The sequence below is a fragment of the Taeniopygia guttata genome, chromosome 5 (genome assembly GCF_048771995.1).
Source record: "Taeniopygia guttata chromosome 5, bTaeGut7.mat, whole genome shotgun sequence".
Classification (NCBI taxonomy): domain Eukaryota; kingdom Metazoa; phylum Chordata; class Aves; order Passeriformes; family Estrildidae; genus Taeniopygia; species Taeniopygia guttata.
Genome location: NC_133030.1, coordinates 13,850,437 through 13,867,695, shown reverse-complemented (window position 1 = coordinate 13,867,695; position 17,259 = coordinate 13,850,437). Strand labels below are relative to the sequence as shown.

At 38.8% G+C, this 17,259-nt stretch overlaps 1 protein-coding gene across 5 annotated transcripts in view; it reads right to left on the bottom strand.

Moving 5' to 3' along the window:
• Positions 1–17,259, bottom strand: part of DENND5A (DENN domain containing 5A) — a 61,588-nt gene that overhangs the window by 18,300 nt on the left and 26,029 nt on the right. For all 5 annotated transcript variants that reach the window (XM_030273808.4, XM_012574196.5, XM_012574197.5 and 2 more), the window contains 7 exons: positions 16,095–16,282; positions 7,622–7,939; positions 6,075–6,290; positions 4,926–5,160; positions 4,349–4,499; positions 3,603–3,696; positions 530–661 (listed from right to left, as the gene is read on the bottom strand). In XM_030273808.4, the coding sequence (XP_030129668.4) occupies positions 530–661; positions 3,603–3,696; positions 4,349–4,499; positions 4,926–5,160; positions 6,075–6,290; positions 7,622–7,939; positions 16,095–16,282 (1,334 nt within the window). The remainder of the gene's footprint in view (positions 1–529; positions 662–3,602; positions 3,697–4,348; positions 4,500–4,925; positions 5,161–6,074; positions 6,291–7,621; positions 7,940–16,094; positions 16,283–17,259) is intronic.

Genomic DNA, 17,259 nt, shown 5'->3' with positions numbered 1-17,259 from the left:
AAGAATGTGTCTATTTCATAATTATTCTCTTTGCTGTATTTTTATATAAACATGAACATTTGCTTTAGATTAATATGTTGTCAAACATATACTGGTGAAGCATGTCTACAAATTAAAGCCAAATTTCTTCAGTAAGTTCTTAAAAACGTACTGCTCAGAAATGTAGTTATGAGAAAAGCTGATGTGTTTTCCCCACAAGCCTCTTTTGGAGTATTCACTCCTGTTGAAATAGTACTGTCTCATTAATTATAACTGAAATGTGCTATAATAGACTTGGGCAGCAGGATGGTAAAGACCCTTCAGAATATTCAATCCCTATCATAAATCTGCTTGATAAAGTCTCTGCTCCTTGCAGAATTTCTGAATACATTATCTCTTCATTAATTTCTCACCACCATGCAAAAATCCTTATAGGGATAAAGCAGAAACAGATGGCAGAAAAGTGGGGGGGTTCAAACATCCTGGATACAAAATTATCCAGAAAAGATGGATATGAGGTACAGGAGACTAGAATTATTCTCTTTTTTACCTTATTTCTGCATTCCTTCAACAAGCCTTCTACAAACTTCCAGTTTGTTTGTGCAATTACTGATGGAGAGAGGTTAGAGAGCTTGGGCTGTCGGATGGTGCTGCCCAGGTTCCTGGCTTCTTGGATATATTTCTGGATTGGGGGAGAATATGGACACAGAAAGAAGTGCAAGTGAGGCTACTTGGCTGAGAGAAAAAGGTAAACTTATGTTTATAACCCACACCTCTGGAGTGAGGAGGAAAGGATCTCCTCTTTCAGAAAAGGCCCCTTTTTATATTAAGCATTATTTAGGACTGAGAAACTTCAACTGCTTTTTCACCAGAGGTCAAATCCCCATTTATATTGTCTACACAGTATTAGAACACACATTGCTGAATTACAAAAACACAATACAAACTGCTGAGGATATTCAGATGCATAGAGATTCAACTCCTCCTTGCACCACTGCCAATTGTCTTTTTTTTTTTTTTTTCCATTTAAATGAAAATTTGCAAAAACTACCCAGGCCAAGATTATTCAAGTGGCAGACTGGCCTACATGGGGACTGCAAGAAAACTTTGCTCTTTCAGGAAGCAGCTGCAAAATGCAAATGATAGCAACATCTCTCAGCTGTGAAGCAGCTGTATTTTTGAGGAAAATCATTTCCTGAACCCACTCTAATTGAAAGAGATCTTCTGCTCCTATTACTGCCATTGTTGCCATTGTTTTCACCCCAGAGACAAGAGTGATACAACAAATATTTTGGAAGCCAGGTGATCTCAGGTTGGTTGGGGCACAGCTAAATGAGAATTAGTGATAGAAAGAAAGTCCTGTATAGGCACTGATGGAATACTCAGGATTAGTACATATATCAAATTAACAGGAAAACTCTCTAGCTCATTGAAATAATGACCAGCTGAAATGTCAGTGAAGAGATCTGTCAAATACAACCAAGAGGGAAAATCCCACCTTTTCCACTGGCCTTGCACTAAAGAACTGTGATATATACATTTAATTATGCATCTTTATCCAGAACTATGATTACAGTCATATTGTGCATTGGACATACCAGGTAATGCTCTGACACAGATTTTATAGAGGGCATGAAGGGCCAATCATGCTGGTCCCAGTCTAAACATGACTGCAACTGAAGCTCTGACATGGAAAAGTCCAAGTGCTGGCAGGATAAGTTGGTAGCAAAAAGCCAAGCAGATGTAAAGTGAAAGTGGTAAGACATATGAAGTAATAAAAGCAAACATGCAAAACAGAAAAGAGTGAAGACATAACACAGTGCAGAACTCCCAAGCATTCAACATAAAAATAAATTCGTAAGTAATGAATCTGAAAGGAAAAAAGAAAAGATGGTGTTAAATCAGTGGCTTTGTGTAAACTCTGCCCTCCACTGGGCACAAATGTTTGCAAGTAAAAAGTCTCCATTGCACGGATTTTCAAGCTTCAATTAGTTTAAAACTGCCAATGCTGCAGTTTGACACCTCCTGCTCAGCCTGGCCCCCAGTGCTCATCTCAGAAGAGCTCCCTCCCCACTCTCAAATTTACTGGAGAGCTCTGAGGTTCACCCAGAGAAGGGGTCAATGTTCAATCACCATTATGTCATCAAAGAGGTACAGCACAAACCCCTAAAACAACAGCACCGTTCCCACTGGCACTTGGCACCCCCAGCTAAGCATGTATTTCAAAACATTTATTCCTCAGATTTTTTTTGCTTTTTGCAACAGAGTAACTCCTATAGGAAATGAATATGTGAGGAATCAGTTAAAAAACAAAACAAACAAAACACACCAGAGACCACAGGCAGATTTTTGCCATTGTAATTAGCACAGAAGTTTACATGCCTTAACAATTGTGTTGTTTAGCACAGTAATGAGGTTAGAAATCAATTACTATTCATTTCTGTTACATCTAAGTAAAAAGCACTTTAGAGGTAGCTGAGCATATGGAACATGTCAAAGCCAGAAACTACTGGTAGAGGTTTTTTATTATGCAGACATTTTTCTGTTACACGGTTACGGATGACAGATAACACTATAATTCAACAAGATTTTAACAAACCAGTAAGTAAATTCCGGAATTGAGTACACTAGGAAGATAATTAAATCCATCACTACCATAAAAGGACGAACTGAACAAACACATTTGAGTTTCAAAAACACTATCCTAACAGACACAAGACTCCTAAAACTCAAAATTAAGCTTTTCTAAGGATATTTAACAAGGCAAGAGAATATTGCTTTCAATGAACAGCACACAAACAAAAGCAAACCTCTGGGGTTAGTAAACGAACAGAAATCCTCTAATATTTTGAGCCAGTCTATTCTTGGAATTATCCATAAATCAACACCTGGTGTAACAGTTTGCTGTCTGTACCATATGAATCAGAAACTGTACTGTAATTAGTTCACCTCACCCAGATCTTTCAAAACCACTTCACCACAAAGAAAAACTGTGTCAGCTGTAGGAGCAGTGGTGAGAGATGTTTATCAGTTCAGAAGGTGGGTAAATCAGCATCAGACTGCACTGTGTAAAAACAAGCAGCCACAAAAGTGACAGTGTGGGTGGGCTTCTCACTCTCACCTTAGTAATGAGGTAGTCTCTCACTTTGTCACCTTATTATGGACTACAGAAGACACTTAGGCCAAAAGGCAATGCTTCTGATTTCAGGATGAAATTAATCTCTCTAGAGGTGGTTATCTTTCCTCCATCAAATACACAAAAGAAGCATAGGGTGACTAAGTTATTCAGAGATGGGAAATAGATAGCTGAAAACTATTAATTCTCCACTTCCCACTCATCCCCTTTAAAACAAAAAAAAAAGAAATCATGTGATTATGTTTTCAGAGAACTCTCCTACATACGGGATGAAATAATTTTATCCTGAGAAGGGGCAAAAATGACATAACTTTTACAATACAAAAATTAAGTATTTTTGGTCTGCTACTTCATTTGTATTAAAACACTTAAGGGAGAGCAGACATGAACTGCAAGTAACTGTCTAGACATTTCATAAAGGTAGCAGAACATTTCTCAGGCCATTAGGAAAGAAAAAATCTGATCTCTAGAGCTGAGCAATTTTCACCTCTCTCTGGTCATTGTCCAGACGCAGGTGCTCCGTGTGCTGCTTCTGTCTGTCCTTGCGCCTCCACTGAGCAGGAGCGTTCCTCTTTGTCCACCTACACATGGGGAAATAACATCAGCCAAGTGTCAGGAGGCAGGGGAAGGGCAGAGGCAATCAGAACTTTCCACTTTATTCTATACATTCTACACATGCTGAACATGCTGACAGCAGTTACATCAGCCAAAGCACAGCTGCAAGCACACACAAAGGATCTCTGGAATATTGGGCAACCAAAATGTTTTACAATATTAGATCACATACATTTGCTTTGCTTTTTTTTTTTTTTTGGTCACAATTCCAAGGGCAATTTAAGCCTTGCCTCTCGTCCTTCAAGGTTTTTAAAAGAAAATATCCTAAAATATTTGCTAGTTCCTACATAAGATCAAATAAGGGGATCTGCTTTTATAATGACAATAATTTAAAGTAACTCTAAGTACACAAACTATAACCTCAAACATAAGAGAGCTCTCTTCAGTAAATTTGCTTCAAGAAGTCCATATTTAAAAAGGAAAAAAAAGAAAAAAAAAGAAAAAAAAAAAAAAAAACCCCACAAACACCGGGCAGCAAAAATCCCACCCCACAACATCTGATCTGCTCCCACTTGAAAAAAATACACACAAAACTGACTTTGCTTTCTCAGATCTCTGCTTTAGTGCCATTCTATAGATCTTACCAAGATTCAGCACCTGTTGCCTTAGATTACTTACTTGTTGCTTGCTGGGCCAGTGGATAAAACATCAGACTGAAGCTTAGGAAAAAATCCAAGCTCGTATTTCCCTTGTCCAATTTTCATGTCCAGCAAGTGTGGGTGAACTGCAGTGTGATCTATTTTTGCCAGCCTTAATTCAATAGATTTCTCTGAAATAGTAAGAAAGTTAATTTTTAAGGTGTTTTAATCAGACATGTATCTATAATCACATATCTTCAATTAAAAGCAGATGTCAAATTAAAGAAAGAGGTAGAAGTTGCTTACTGATTTCAACAAGGACATTATTGGTACAAGAGTGCTTCTGACATCAAAGAATGCCACCAAAAGGAGAAAAATGTTTATCTTCTTAAGCTCAGACATCTTTCACACACCAAGCAGGAAAACATCTGAGCTCTACTTTACATGAATTTCACCTCACATCTCAACATCACAGAAAATGTCTAGTCCTCTGTTTAAGCTTTACATCTCTGCTAATTTTTTTTTTGAGGTTTCAAAGCATGAATCATTACTTAATCTACTGTCTACAACAAACAGCACTGACCAGTTGCACTAATTGTCAAGTTCATGGCCCTTACCAGCCTCATCAATGGTTGTACACTTTTGATACATAGATGTGCGCAGAGTCGGTGTCCTGACATTCAGCAGCCTAATTTTATCCACCCTAGAATCAAAAACTCTCAAAACAGGGTCTTTGTCATCTTCATCATGGCACATAATCTTATTGTCAATGAAGGATGCAAACATCTGGGTCTCCAGGAATCTCGAGAGGAAGGGCAAGTAAGGTTCAGGCTGGTCGGACAAGAAAGAAGCCTAAGAGACAGAAAGAGATAAGAGTGTTTGGGAGTCTGCAAAGAGAGAGAGAGACATCCACCAGAAGCACCAATTTTTCTGATCAAGGATGTATGAGAGTGCTTTGGTGCCACTTCAAAACTGGTTTTATTATACACATCAATTCTGTCCCCAAAACAGGCAGTCTGCATGAAATTTTCAGCATCAGGACAATCACCTACTGTATAGCACAATAATTGTCACACTGTGATTTTAGCATTTCCTTCATCTTCAAAAATTTCAACAGGATCCCAGCAAACCACACCATCAGTACTGCAGGTGTGCATATTTGGTACTTCTGGCTGGGCTCACAGCTTGTGAAATCAATGGGAATCTTTTCATACAACTCGGTGGGAATCAGATGAGTGTTTTAGCAGACAGTGCTGCAACAATCTTCACCCATGTGAACTCTCCAGCTGACAAATATCTCCAGCAAAGAAGACAGTGCAAAATTTTCAAGAACTGGGTCTTATGTTTCTCTACAAAAGAGTTAGGAATACATTTGGTACACATGTACATAAGCATTATTTGGGCTCATGACTTAATTCATTAACATATTTGGCAATTCCTCTGGTTAAAAATCAAACAGTTTCCACTAGTCATATTTAACCTTGATGTGGAGGTTAGCCCTAAAGTGAGGCTTTCTATGCTATTTTTCTAGGGCAAGTTGCATTTTTCTACAGTATCCTTAAAAGAGTATCTTTAGCTCTCCAAATCTGTATCTGTATATATTTCTCCACATACTAAGATGTGACTTTTTTTGGGAACACTGAAATTTAAAGAAGAAATTACCATTTTGACAGTACAGTTTTCCATTTGATGGCCGAATACACAAAGCCTTAAGTTTGAATACTGTTTCACCTCTTACATTGACGTACCTTTTTATTACAACTTACTTTATCGAAGTTTTGCATCTGTTCTCTGTTTGTAAACCAGGATTCCTTGTCCTGACTGGGCTGAATGACAAACACTTCATAATCTGCAAACATTTGTGTGAAGCGGTTGGCAAAAACTTCCCGAATCTGAATGTTCAGCTGGTAAATCTTGAATTCTTCTTCATCACACTGAATTTTAAGATCCTTTTTGCTACTGGTCTCTTCTCGCACCTCCAGCTGTAAAAGTAAGGGAAAACACAAATAATTTGCATTGATGCTTTGTCAAGTATTCCAGGCATACAAGATTTTCATCTGCCATTCAGTTGCTACTCTTCAAGACAACATCTCAATACAGAAAAATACTGTTTCAAACACTGCAATAAAAGAGCACAATCAAAAAAATCCACACAGAAACCTTTGCCTTGAAAATTTCTCATAATAAACCAAAACTGACTTCAGTACTGTTTGTACTGGACATGTTTTAGATTTAAAAAGGGTAAACAACAACCATATAAATGCCCATGTATACCACAGACTTAAATTACTTTCTCTTACTCTTCAATCAACTGCATAGGCTTTTCAGAGGTTCTTATTACCCCTAAAGATTTGCATATTAGGTAAATCTATATCTGGTGTCAAACAACTCCAGGTTTAGAACTGCTAAATACATACCAGCTTTCAAATGAAGACAGAAATGCACAGTAACAAGAAGTGGAGCATGTCTAGCAGCCAACTGCCTCTAGCCTAAGCCCTTAGCAGTGTAAATCACAATTCCCCATTACACACCTCAGAGTAATCTTTAAGAAAAGAAAATGCATTTTCAGTTAAGAAGTGGGCTAAAATTTATGAAAAAAAGCAATAAAATTCAGATATTCAATTCATAGGGGGGGGAAAAAATCACCAATAGTGACAGTCTTCACTCCATTCCACAAAAGCTCAAAAAACTTCCAGGTCTTTCAGGTAGTATATTTTATGCACAAAGGGCTGCAATTTGTTTTTTGTTTCACAATTCTAACCACTCAAAAAATACAATGAGGATCACCATAAGCTGTGCATGCCCACTTGCTGGAATCAGACACTCATTAACACTACAACATTAATCAGAAAAAAGCATCACAGTAACCCTAGGGCAAATATATTACATATACACAAAATTACATACATAATCTACATAGAATGAAAAAGATATCTATAGGAACCAAGACTGGATGCAAAATTCAGCATTATCTAGATGTCAATTTTAGCCACTTAATTCATTAAACAGTGGTGCCAGTTTAGAATAAACCTTAAAATCAAGAATAAAAAAGGCAACATGCTATTTTAAACACATTATCTTGTTAAATAAACACTTGGTGGATAGCAAAGGTTTTCCCAGGTGCTGCAGGGTTAAAGCCCATTCCCTCTCTCCTCTAAGCTTGTCCTTGTCTCTACAGGTGTTCACAAGGTTTGAGAACATGTTGACAGAAAGTTCCTTCTAGAGAAGACAGACATACAGCATCTTTGGACCATGACTTCAGACCATCTGCCACTGCAGGACCAGAGAGAGTGCAGCTCATTTCATATCTTACCTTTTCCAGACTCACACCTGTTCTTTTAACAAGTGCTTGGAGTCTTGCAATAGTCTCATTTTCCTTTAGCAGCTCATAGGAATTCAGAGGTGATCCTGCTATGTTCCCATTTCGTTTATCAGAAACCAGGTCACATGCTCTGAGGCTCTTCATCTTGGAGGCACTTTCACTGCAGTGCAGGTTTCCCTCAGGTGGAATTCCAAAAGCCATCAGTATCTCTGAAATTTCCTGAATGAACTCAAGTTTATTTGGAAACTGGGGTAGGTCTTCTGGCAGCTCAATGAAATGGTTGTCTACATCCACAAAGCACAGGTTAGCCTGGGATTTAATTTAGAACAGGACACCATTATAGCATCACTAAGCACATTATTAATCTTTAGGATTTGTGCTTATTTAAAGATTCAAATACATTTGCATTTGTTTGGTTATTTTGCAAAACAGAGTTGCCCCAACCATAATTGAACTGGTTGGTTGGCTTTGAACAATGTAACACAAGACTTACATGTCCAGGTCTTTTGAGGAGGTAACTGAGAAAGAAGACTAATTTCACAGACATTTACTATATACAAAATAGATTATAACATAAATTTGGTACAGATGTGTGATTTTTTCATATGTGTACAGCTAAATTTCAACTACAGAATATATGCAATTCTATTTTATACATGTTTATATGTAAGCAGGTGACTGCCTGTTGTTCAGATTATCAGTGCACTTCTCTAGAAGATTTAGCAAATTTCAATCTAAAAGGTGTGCTGATACTGCAGAAGTACAATGAAGTTATCTTCTTTTTTTTTTTTTTTTTTTTTTTGTAAGCAACAAAAGGCAATTGCCTGACAACTAGGGCAATTCTTTGAATGAGAAAGTTTGTTTCCAAGGAGAAAAATGAAATTAACTAATTTCCATTCTGTTTTTCTGTTCCAATCTCCAACTCATTTACCATCAAAAAAGGCCAAGGTGAGGGGAAAAAAAAAGAAAAACCACCTATGTGGCTTCCACAGGAAGATCAAAAGAAGTTCTGCATCTTTCAAGGTTTACCTCACTCTGTATTTAGCAAGGAGGGAGATTCCCCTTTTGGCTTCTACATTGCAAAATTAAATGGTTTCAAGACATTACATAACTACACACATCACAGCAAGAACCCCAGTCATGTGTGAAACCTGCCTGGAAAGGTAAGAACAGAGAAGTAACTTTGCTCTTCTATACAAGCATTTTAGTTTCTCTTCACTGCAGAATTAACATGGACTGTCACTATTCTGTTCAATCTTCACTATACAAAATCCTTTCACTCAGATTATAGGGTACTTCCAACATAACTGCACTGCATCATTCTAGGAGCCATACCTGAATTCAGGCCTCACTACAGCTTGGCAGCAAAACCACTTTTCAGGTCTATGAGAAATGTCATATCTCCAGTTGCTTCCTATGATTCAGTAAGTGCAGGAGGATGGAAGCACCACCACAATTTAATTGGAAAGAAATAATTAGAAGATATCAACCTCATATGGAAGGAATGACATATGATCCCAGAAATCAGAGCTACAAGGAGTTCTAGTAGGAATTTTCTGTGGGACTGGCCATAGGTAGACTAAAATAAGCTGTGCCTGATGAGACCTGTTCCTTTAAGTAAACTTATGAAAATACACATTTAGTACTTGTGACAGATTTCTATAGAACAGAGGGTGTCAACTCTCCTTGAAACACAAATATCTTACTGAGCTTCAACATTCAAATTGAAAAAAATTCTTAAAGCACAACTCCACTGGCCATATTGCACCAGCTTGCACAGAACTAGTCAAATTCATGCCCTGCTACAATATTACCCATAGTTAAAAAGGTATGCATGAGTCCAGTTCTCTGCTTCCTAATGTTCTAACATTTCAATATGGAGATTGATTTCTTGTGCTCAAAGGAAAGCATATAAAACAGTTTAATATCTCTTGTATAGATCCTTTACTGCAAATTACATCACAAATTGAATTATGTGTTGCAAAAGAATCCAAGGTCAAGAAAGAAAATTAACACATTGATTCTCAAACAGTTTCTAGTGCACCTTAGAAAAAGTTTTTCTTTTTATGCAGGGCAGGTGTGATTGCTGAAATTCCCCTAATACCAGCACTCCTCCAAGGCAGCATCTGAAGCAAGCACCTGAATTGAGGAGCTTCAGAGATCCCACAATAGCCATGGTTCTGTGACAATCAGAAGTCATGTCAGCTGGTGTTTGTCAGAAACACTGTAAGCACTTCAAGACAGGAGAAATAAAGCTTTGAAACGAGGCACAATGCCTACCAATCAGTGCTGAGAGAGAAACAAAAAGCATTGAATTTGCCTCAAGCAGTCTGCAAAATGGCAAGACAGACTCAGTAAGAAACTCTTCAAACAGTTGAATTGTATTACTTCCTTTTACAACTTTCCTTAATTGATGCCATTCAACTTTCCTTCCTTTTTGGATAAGATTCTGCAGAAAACATCACTCTTGGTTAATAAGCTTGGTTGTACCCACAAAGAACTTGGCCAAAAAGAAATCAAACATTAACATTACCAATGTAGAAATTCTCATCTTCAAACTCCTTACTAATGGAAGAAAAAGCCAAATTCAATGCTTGCTAAAAATGCTTATAAATATCTGGGCTAACACCTGGTTAATTCTTCCAATATGTGATTTTTCCTTCTGCAAGGCTCCTCTCTAAGAGCAATACACACAATTTACACACTCTGAGCTCCTAATAATGATTGCTTATCATGCAACTTGTAATTACATTTTCCAGAAATTGGCCTATATGGAAGCATTTTTTTAAGAAGACCGTGTGCAGCAATACTCTAAACAGAGTGTAAAGAATATTTTCAGGGACACTCTGTAGTTATCCAGTGCCTGGTTAATAACACATAAGATAGAGGACTAGCCAGAGCATTGTGACTTTAGCCTCTCTGAACTCAGGGAAGCTGAGAAGAATTGCATACACACTTCTGAAAAGGCCATGCTCAGAAATGGCAAAAACATCTCCATGTACAAGCCCTTCAAGAGGTACCAAACCAGTATTTTCCAGTGGAAATGAAATCTGAAGTAAATCTGTGACAGACACCACAGCAGTCAATCTCACTATGCTGCTACACTCTAGATCCAACAGAATGGACTACCAGTAAGGACAGAGGGCTCCCTTCCTTAAAAACTAAGAAAAATTACAAGGCACTTATTATTTATGAAATCATGGTCATCCAAAGCATTTTGAATGCTAGGAACTGGGCAAGTACACAAAGCAGAAAAATAAAGGAGTTCTTTGGACACAAGGGTTTAGTCATTTTGTCTCTGGAGGCAGCACAGCTGAGTGGGCTGTGAATAGCTGACAGCTCTCTACATAGACACACTCTTTATTATTTTACTCACACAAAACCAAAATGATATAAAGACAAGATACTTGGCAGCATGTAAGTAGAGATACAATTGAAAAAGCATTCCTAAGTTAGTTACTTGGTATTTCAGGTCTCTAGACCAGTCATATTCTTTTATTTGTTGCTTACATATCAGTTTTCTGATCAAATGAAAACCCCAAAACAGTTACACACCACTTCAATAGCAGAGAGGACACATTACATCATCTACAATGAAAGGCTCTTCTGAGATACTACACTAATGAACAAGGATGTCACATCCTAACTTAAAAACCTGTTCCCCACACACTTGCATCATTCCAAGTAACAGGGTGTCCAGGTGAAAGCCTTACAAACCTTAGAAATGTGAATCTAAGCAAATCAGTGTTTGTGTATCTGGTGCCAGTGCCTGGTTCCCTGAAGCCAACAGCACCACTTTCCATAGCCTTAGTGGGGTGTGGAGCACACCCATCCAAGCCAAGACCAAAAGCCAATTGCAAATCTTTAGTTTGCCCTCAGGTACAATAAGGGCCAAAGCCCCACACAGATCTAGCAGGGCCTGCATCAAGTTCTTTTCAGCTCTGTTCACAAGCACAGAAGGAAATTATTTAGCTTCTGCTTGAATACAGCACTGAAAGACTAAAGCCCACTCATCTACAGCCTGTACCGCCTTTGAGCATTTGGGCCTAACCTTGCAAACAACCATCCACTTCACACAACACACAGAACATGGATGTGCAGCTCTGTACACACATGGCTGACTTGGGGCAAGTGTCTGCAGTGGGACTAAATTCTGAAGAATGCTCCTGTGCCACTCCTGTAAGCAAATGGGGACCTTCTGCACTTATTCTCAGCACTGCTGTCCTTCATGCCAATCCAGAATTTGGGAGTGAGAACTGCTTACATCTCAAAGCCATTGCAGCCTTCAGAAACTCCTCAGTTGGCTGTGCACACTGGAGTACAAGAAAATATACAACAGGTTTGTCAAGAAATTTGCAGTATTATCAAGGATCAAACCAGCAGCAGACAGTCTGAGAGTGCATACAAAGCAGTGATCATCTTTAAATAATTATCTTGGTCTAATGTGCTAGCATCAGAAGGAAAGAAGGCTTTTCAGGAGACCTTTCTTATCTTCTGAAACAACATACAAAAATAAAACCCCACAGAATTTCTTCAGGTTTAGCATTGAATCACATCCTTTTAATTGCTGAAATAAAAACACTGAGAATATAATCTGTCTTACACTAGCAGAGAAAATGCATTTTAGGTTTTAAAGTCTTTCAACTTTTCTAACAGGAAAAGCTATTGCCCAAGACCCTGGGAATCGCTTCATTTAAAACAGGCTTTTTAATGAGATACTACTTTGATTTCACCAGTGCTGGAAACTCAGCACTGCTTATTTCCACTGAAAATAATTTAAATTTCTACCATTCGCCTAAATTAGTGTGGTGAGATATACATTCAAGTCCTGCTGCATGTAACTTGCTTGTTAAAATGTCTTTCTGTAGCACTGCAGAAATTTCTTTTAGAAGGAAATGCAAACACACATCAAAAAACCCAATCTTACTTCAGTACTTGCTAGGTTTGCGATCTGTGAGTAAGCTGCTAAAACCACTTCTATTGATCAGTTTCACTGATAAACAAAGCACACTTTTGCCAGCAACACCTGAAACAGCTACAAGTTCTTTTCTTCCACTTTGACATCTGCAGCACCTCATTCTAGCACAGCTTCTCCCATGCCCTCCCCTTCTCCTCTGTGCTCCTCACAAGCCCCTGGTGCCAGGGAAACCACAAGGATGCCCATGCACACACAGAGCCCTCAGAAAAGCAGCAGCACCTGTGAGAACGAGCACTCTGCTGCTGCCAGGCACAAGAGACTCAACTCCACACTGAAGCTCAGCATTTCCTAGTTTTACTGGGCTACAGAGTCAGGTCTGCAGGTCATTGGTGGTCTTCAATGAATTCTCCATCAGGGACTGTTCTGATGTAGCCATGGGATAACCTAAAACTGAACTTTTTACTAACACAACTTTTTTGTTGGAGATTTTAATCATCATCTGCTGCCAGCATTAACTTCTAGGATACAGCTGGATTTCCATGCTCATATGGTAAAGCATCCCCTGGAAACAGCAGATGTGACCCCAATATGGGAGGCTACCACCAAAACAAGCCTTATGGCATATGTGTGCAAGATTTACACCACACCAAACCTAACTGAGTTGGGACAGACAGTATTCTCACATTATTAACCTAAAAATATTAGCCTAAAACACTTTGGGCAAAACAAATTAGTCTTTTTAAAACTTCATTATAAAACCACAATGAAGAAGTCTACAGTGACACTGAGGTATCCATGCTGTGCTAGACAGCAATATTATTTTCTTCCACAATGCCCTTCAGCTGAGAAGCACTAACTAGATTTTCTCTCACAGCTCACCTCTTTGGCCTCTGCTTAAATCTGATATTGCTTTCTTTTACAGCAGCTGTCCCACACATCCACATAAATAGATTAGGAACAGAGATGCAGCTTAGGCAGTTTCAAGACAAAGAAAAATATTTTTTTGCAGAACTCAGAATAAATTACAGAACACAGAACAGCTCTTTGTATACTCTTTGTGACAAGTGAGGAAAATTCTGATACCAGGAGCCCAGAGGAGCTCCTCATATAACCCTGATGAGTTCACAAAGGTTGATATACATTCCAAACTTCAGAGATAAACAATGTTAAATATTAATAGCCACTCTGATACTGATGATAAATTTGTCTTTATTGAAGTACAAATAATGGAATCCATATGCTCTCATCTACTGTTCTACAACACCACATTATTCATGTTCTATGACAGTTTTTGTTTGCTGTTCAGTAGGGGTTTGTTTGGGTTTCTTTCTTGGTTAGCTGGGATTTTTAAGCAATCTCCCTACAGTGAAAACCTCAATAATAGTGAGCTCCTGTTCTTCCCAGTCTACTTAACCCCTTGAATACACAAATCTATTGGTACAGGATAACTTTTCAGTATTTACTAAGAGAATGGAGCCTCCAGTTCATTTCTATGCCACAGTTACATCTCCAGCCTGCAACACAAAGGATTCAGCAGCTCACAAGAAACTTTAGCCAGCAGTGACTACAAAGGGGATTTCTCAGACCAGCCCAAACTCATCATGTACAAAGTTTTAAGAGCTCACTCTTCAAATAAGAAAGAGAAAAGCTGAAACTTGAGAAGGACAAGGAAGTCTCGCAGTAAACTCCACTACATGGGCATGTTGCTGCTGCTTTCTGTCTTGTCTGTCCTCCCCTCCCAGACACCTCTCAGCTCTGTAAGATATTATCAAAAATCTACTCCTCCACCTTCACATAAAAGGCTACTTGTAAAACAAAATGTAAACTGAGGTGTCAGATCACTTTTTCATAGCACTTGGATTTCATTTCAAACATCTAAAAATAGAGCAACTGCTTTACTTTAAACCTCCAAAATAACCTGATAAATCTCTTCCAAAAACTATTTACCTTTGAAATAAATGGAATGTTTATTTGATATTAAAATATGTTTATTTAGTTGAAAGTATTACAGTGATTTTAAAATGAGGAAGCTCTTTACAGAAGGAGGAGAGTCTTTTAGAAGCTTGTGTTAACTGTGAAAACATCAATGGCACATATTAACATGCATATCCACACAAGTATTTTATTTCATCAGCTATTCTCTCTAAAAAGTGAACTAACCATATCAATTAGACCTGTCAGTACAGCCAAAATTCTGAAAAAATAGTAAACCAAAGCAATAGACAGTTGTTTTCATGGCAAGAACATACTCTGTTATTAATTATGCCAGTGGAAAATAAAAAAAAGAAAGAGAGCAAGACAATGAAGAAATCAAGAGATTAAACACTTTAGTTTTCATAGGGAAAAAAATACAGTTAGAAAAAAAAAAAAGTTTTACTTTGAACTTGCCAGGAAAAACAAATGAAAACTACCAGCATATGGATTTGAGAAAAAGAGCAATGTTGGCATGGAGACCAGACTGGAGGTTCACAAAAATATCTTGTCTTTAATTTCACACAGCTTTTTAAAAAGGAAGGTTTTTTTGTGTCAAGCTATGCTGCAGCACTGCCTGATAATGAAAACAAAAACCACCACAAAACCCTGTGCCTGCCACGCTTCTGCTTTCCCAGAAATACAAATGGTAATAGAAGAAAACCCACAGTCAGAGAAAAAGGCAGAGAATCCTACCAGGGCCTGTAAGTAGGGTGTTTCCCATGATTTACACAGTTCCTCCCCTGAAAAGTTACACGTATAAGTAAGCAGGGGTCAGACATTTCCTCTGCTGCCTGGGGTGGTGCCTTGATCCTCCCAACCACCTCTTAAAGTCTCTTGGCACATCCCTACAAGGAGTGTTTGTGAAGTGAACAGGGGGATCAAATAAATAATAAGTAAGAACAACCACTAAGCAGCCTCTAAGCAGCCTGAAGGCAGTCCCAGCTCCATGGATGAGTTGCAGAACCTGAGCAGAGCATTTCCTTCTCCCTGACAAAGGGGCTGCTGCTCCCAGAGCTCCTCAGCACTACCCCAACAAGCAGGAGCTGCTCAGGCACACGCTGACATTTTGCTGCACACTGAAGCAGGCATTCTAGGAGAAAATCTGAACTGGTTTTGTGCACACACCTGCCAGGCTGGGTCCATGCAAGCCAACCCCAAGAGAGAAATGCAGGGCAGGGAAACCCAGCCAGGAACCAGCACTGTGCTGATGCCACTTGAGCTCTTCTCACTCACCACCACAACCTTTTGGCCACAGCTGGGGAATTCACACTGCACTTCCTAGCACTGCAAGGCTAATTTTTCCAGCACAAAAATGTTCTTTCTGCAATCCCATTACATCAGTTCCTGTAAAATTACAGTTGAATTCTATCAGAGCATACAATTTCAAAAGCAGGGCTTTATCTATTTCACCAGATTTTTGTCAGCATCTCCAAGAAAAAAAGACCTATCCCAAATCAGAGCCAGCAAGAACATAAAAATGGCTGGTACAGTTAGCACTTGTGTTTTGGATCATTTCTCACTTCCCTCATAGTCATAGACAGTATTTAATCAATCAAGACAAGCTCCTCTCACCTCTTGAGGAAGTTCCAGCTTAGACCTATCATCCAGTCCATTAGAGTGCAAGCCCATGAGGTAAGGGACAGGAGCATCTAGAAAATGAAGGAGGGATGCTGGAAGGATAGGAACATACACATGCTGCCACTGAAATGGAAACATTAGTGCTGTGATGGTCTCTGCCACTGTCATCAGCCTCTGATAATCTGAAAAAGATCAAGAAAATTAATTTTTTTTTTCACAAATACTTTTAAGTAAATGAATTTAAATTAAAGAAATTAGAAGTTGCTTGAAAACAGAAACCACAAAACCCAGCTAGCTGAGTGGCATCATAATGAAAACCCAGACCTGCACACCCAGCACATTTTGCTGAAACAACAAAGAGAGCTCAACCCAAAGTAGGTCATTCTACAAGTCATATGGAAATGAGCAAACTAAGCCTTAATGCATGCTAAGTCACTTTCTGCTACCTATACCAGGGTCACCAGGAACACCAGTTTGAACACAGAAGCAATACTGTAATCAGCTAAGAAACACATCAGAAATAATTTATTTTCTCTGTGCTCAGGGCTTTCTATGGAAGCCTTGGATGAAACCCAAGGCATCTGGTATCTCTCAGATAAACATTTTTTCAAAGAGTGTTTAAATGTCTATAAAGCATGCTGTATAGCAGCCAACCCAACAGTGTGACTGAAATAACTATGCAGAAAATGCAAAGGATCAGCTTTGTTTAGCCTTTGCAATGCCCAACCAAAGCCTCAGTTCAATGTATAAACAACTCATGCCCTCCTAGAACTTAGGAGCAGTGTTAAATCTACCTGTGCAACACACTAAGAGATTTTTTTTATGTAGCACTGGTGGCTAGAGCAGTTCACACTTCTGGGCAAACATTGCACCCTCCTCATCTGTAACTACAGAGTCAGCTCTAAGGGTTTTTGAAATCCCATAAAGGGGGAGGCAACACCAGATGTGTGTTCCAATACAGCTGCTGAAACATCCCAGCTGCCATCCAGCTGCCAGGCTGGAAAGGGTATAAAACACTCCCACAACTAGGGCAATTCCTCCCTTCTGTCAGGCTATAAATATAGCACAAACTGGAGACACAGGATGCCTTTTCATGATACTGCAACAACATCCAATTCCAGCCAGGAAAGGGGAGGGAATACAAGGAAGAGAAAAAGTC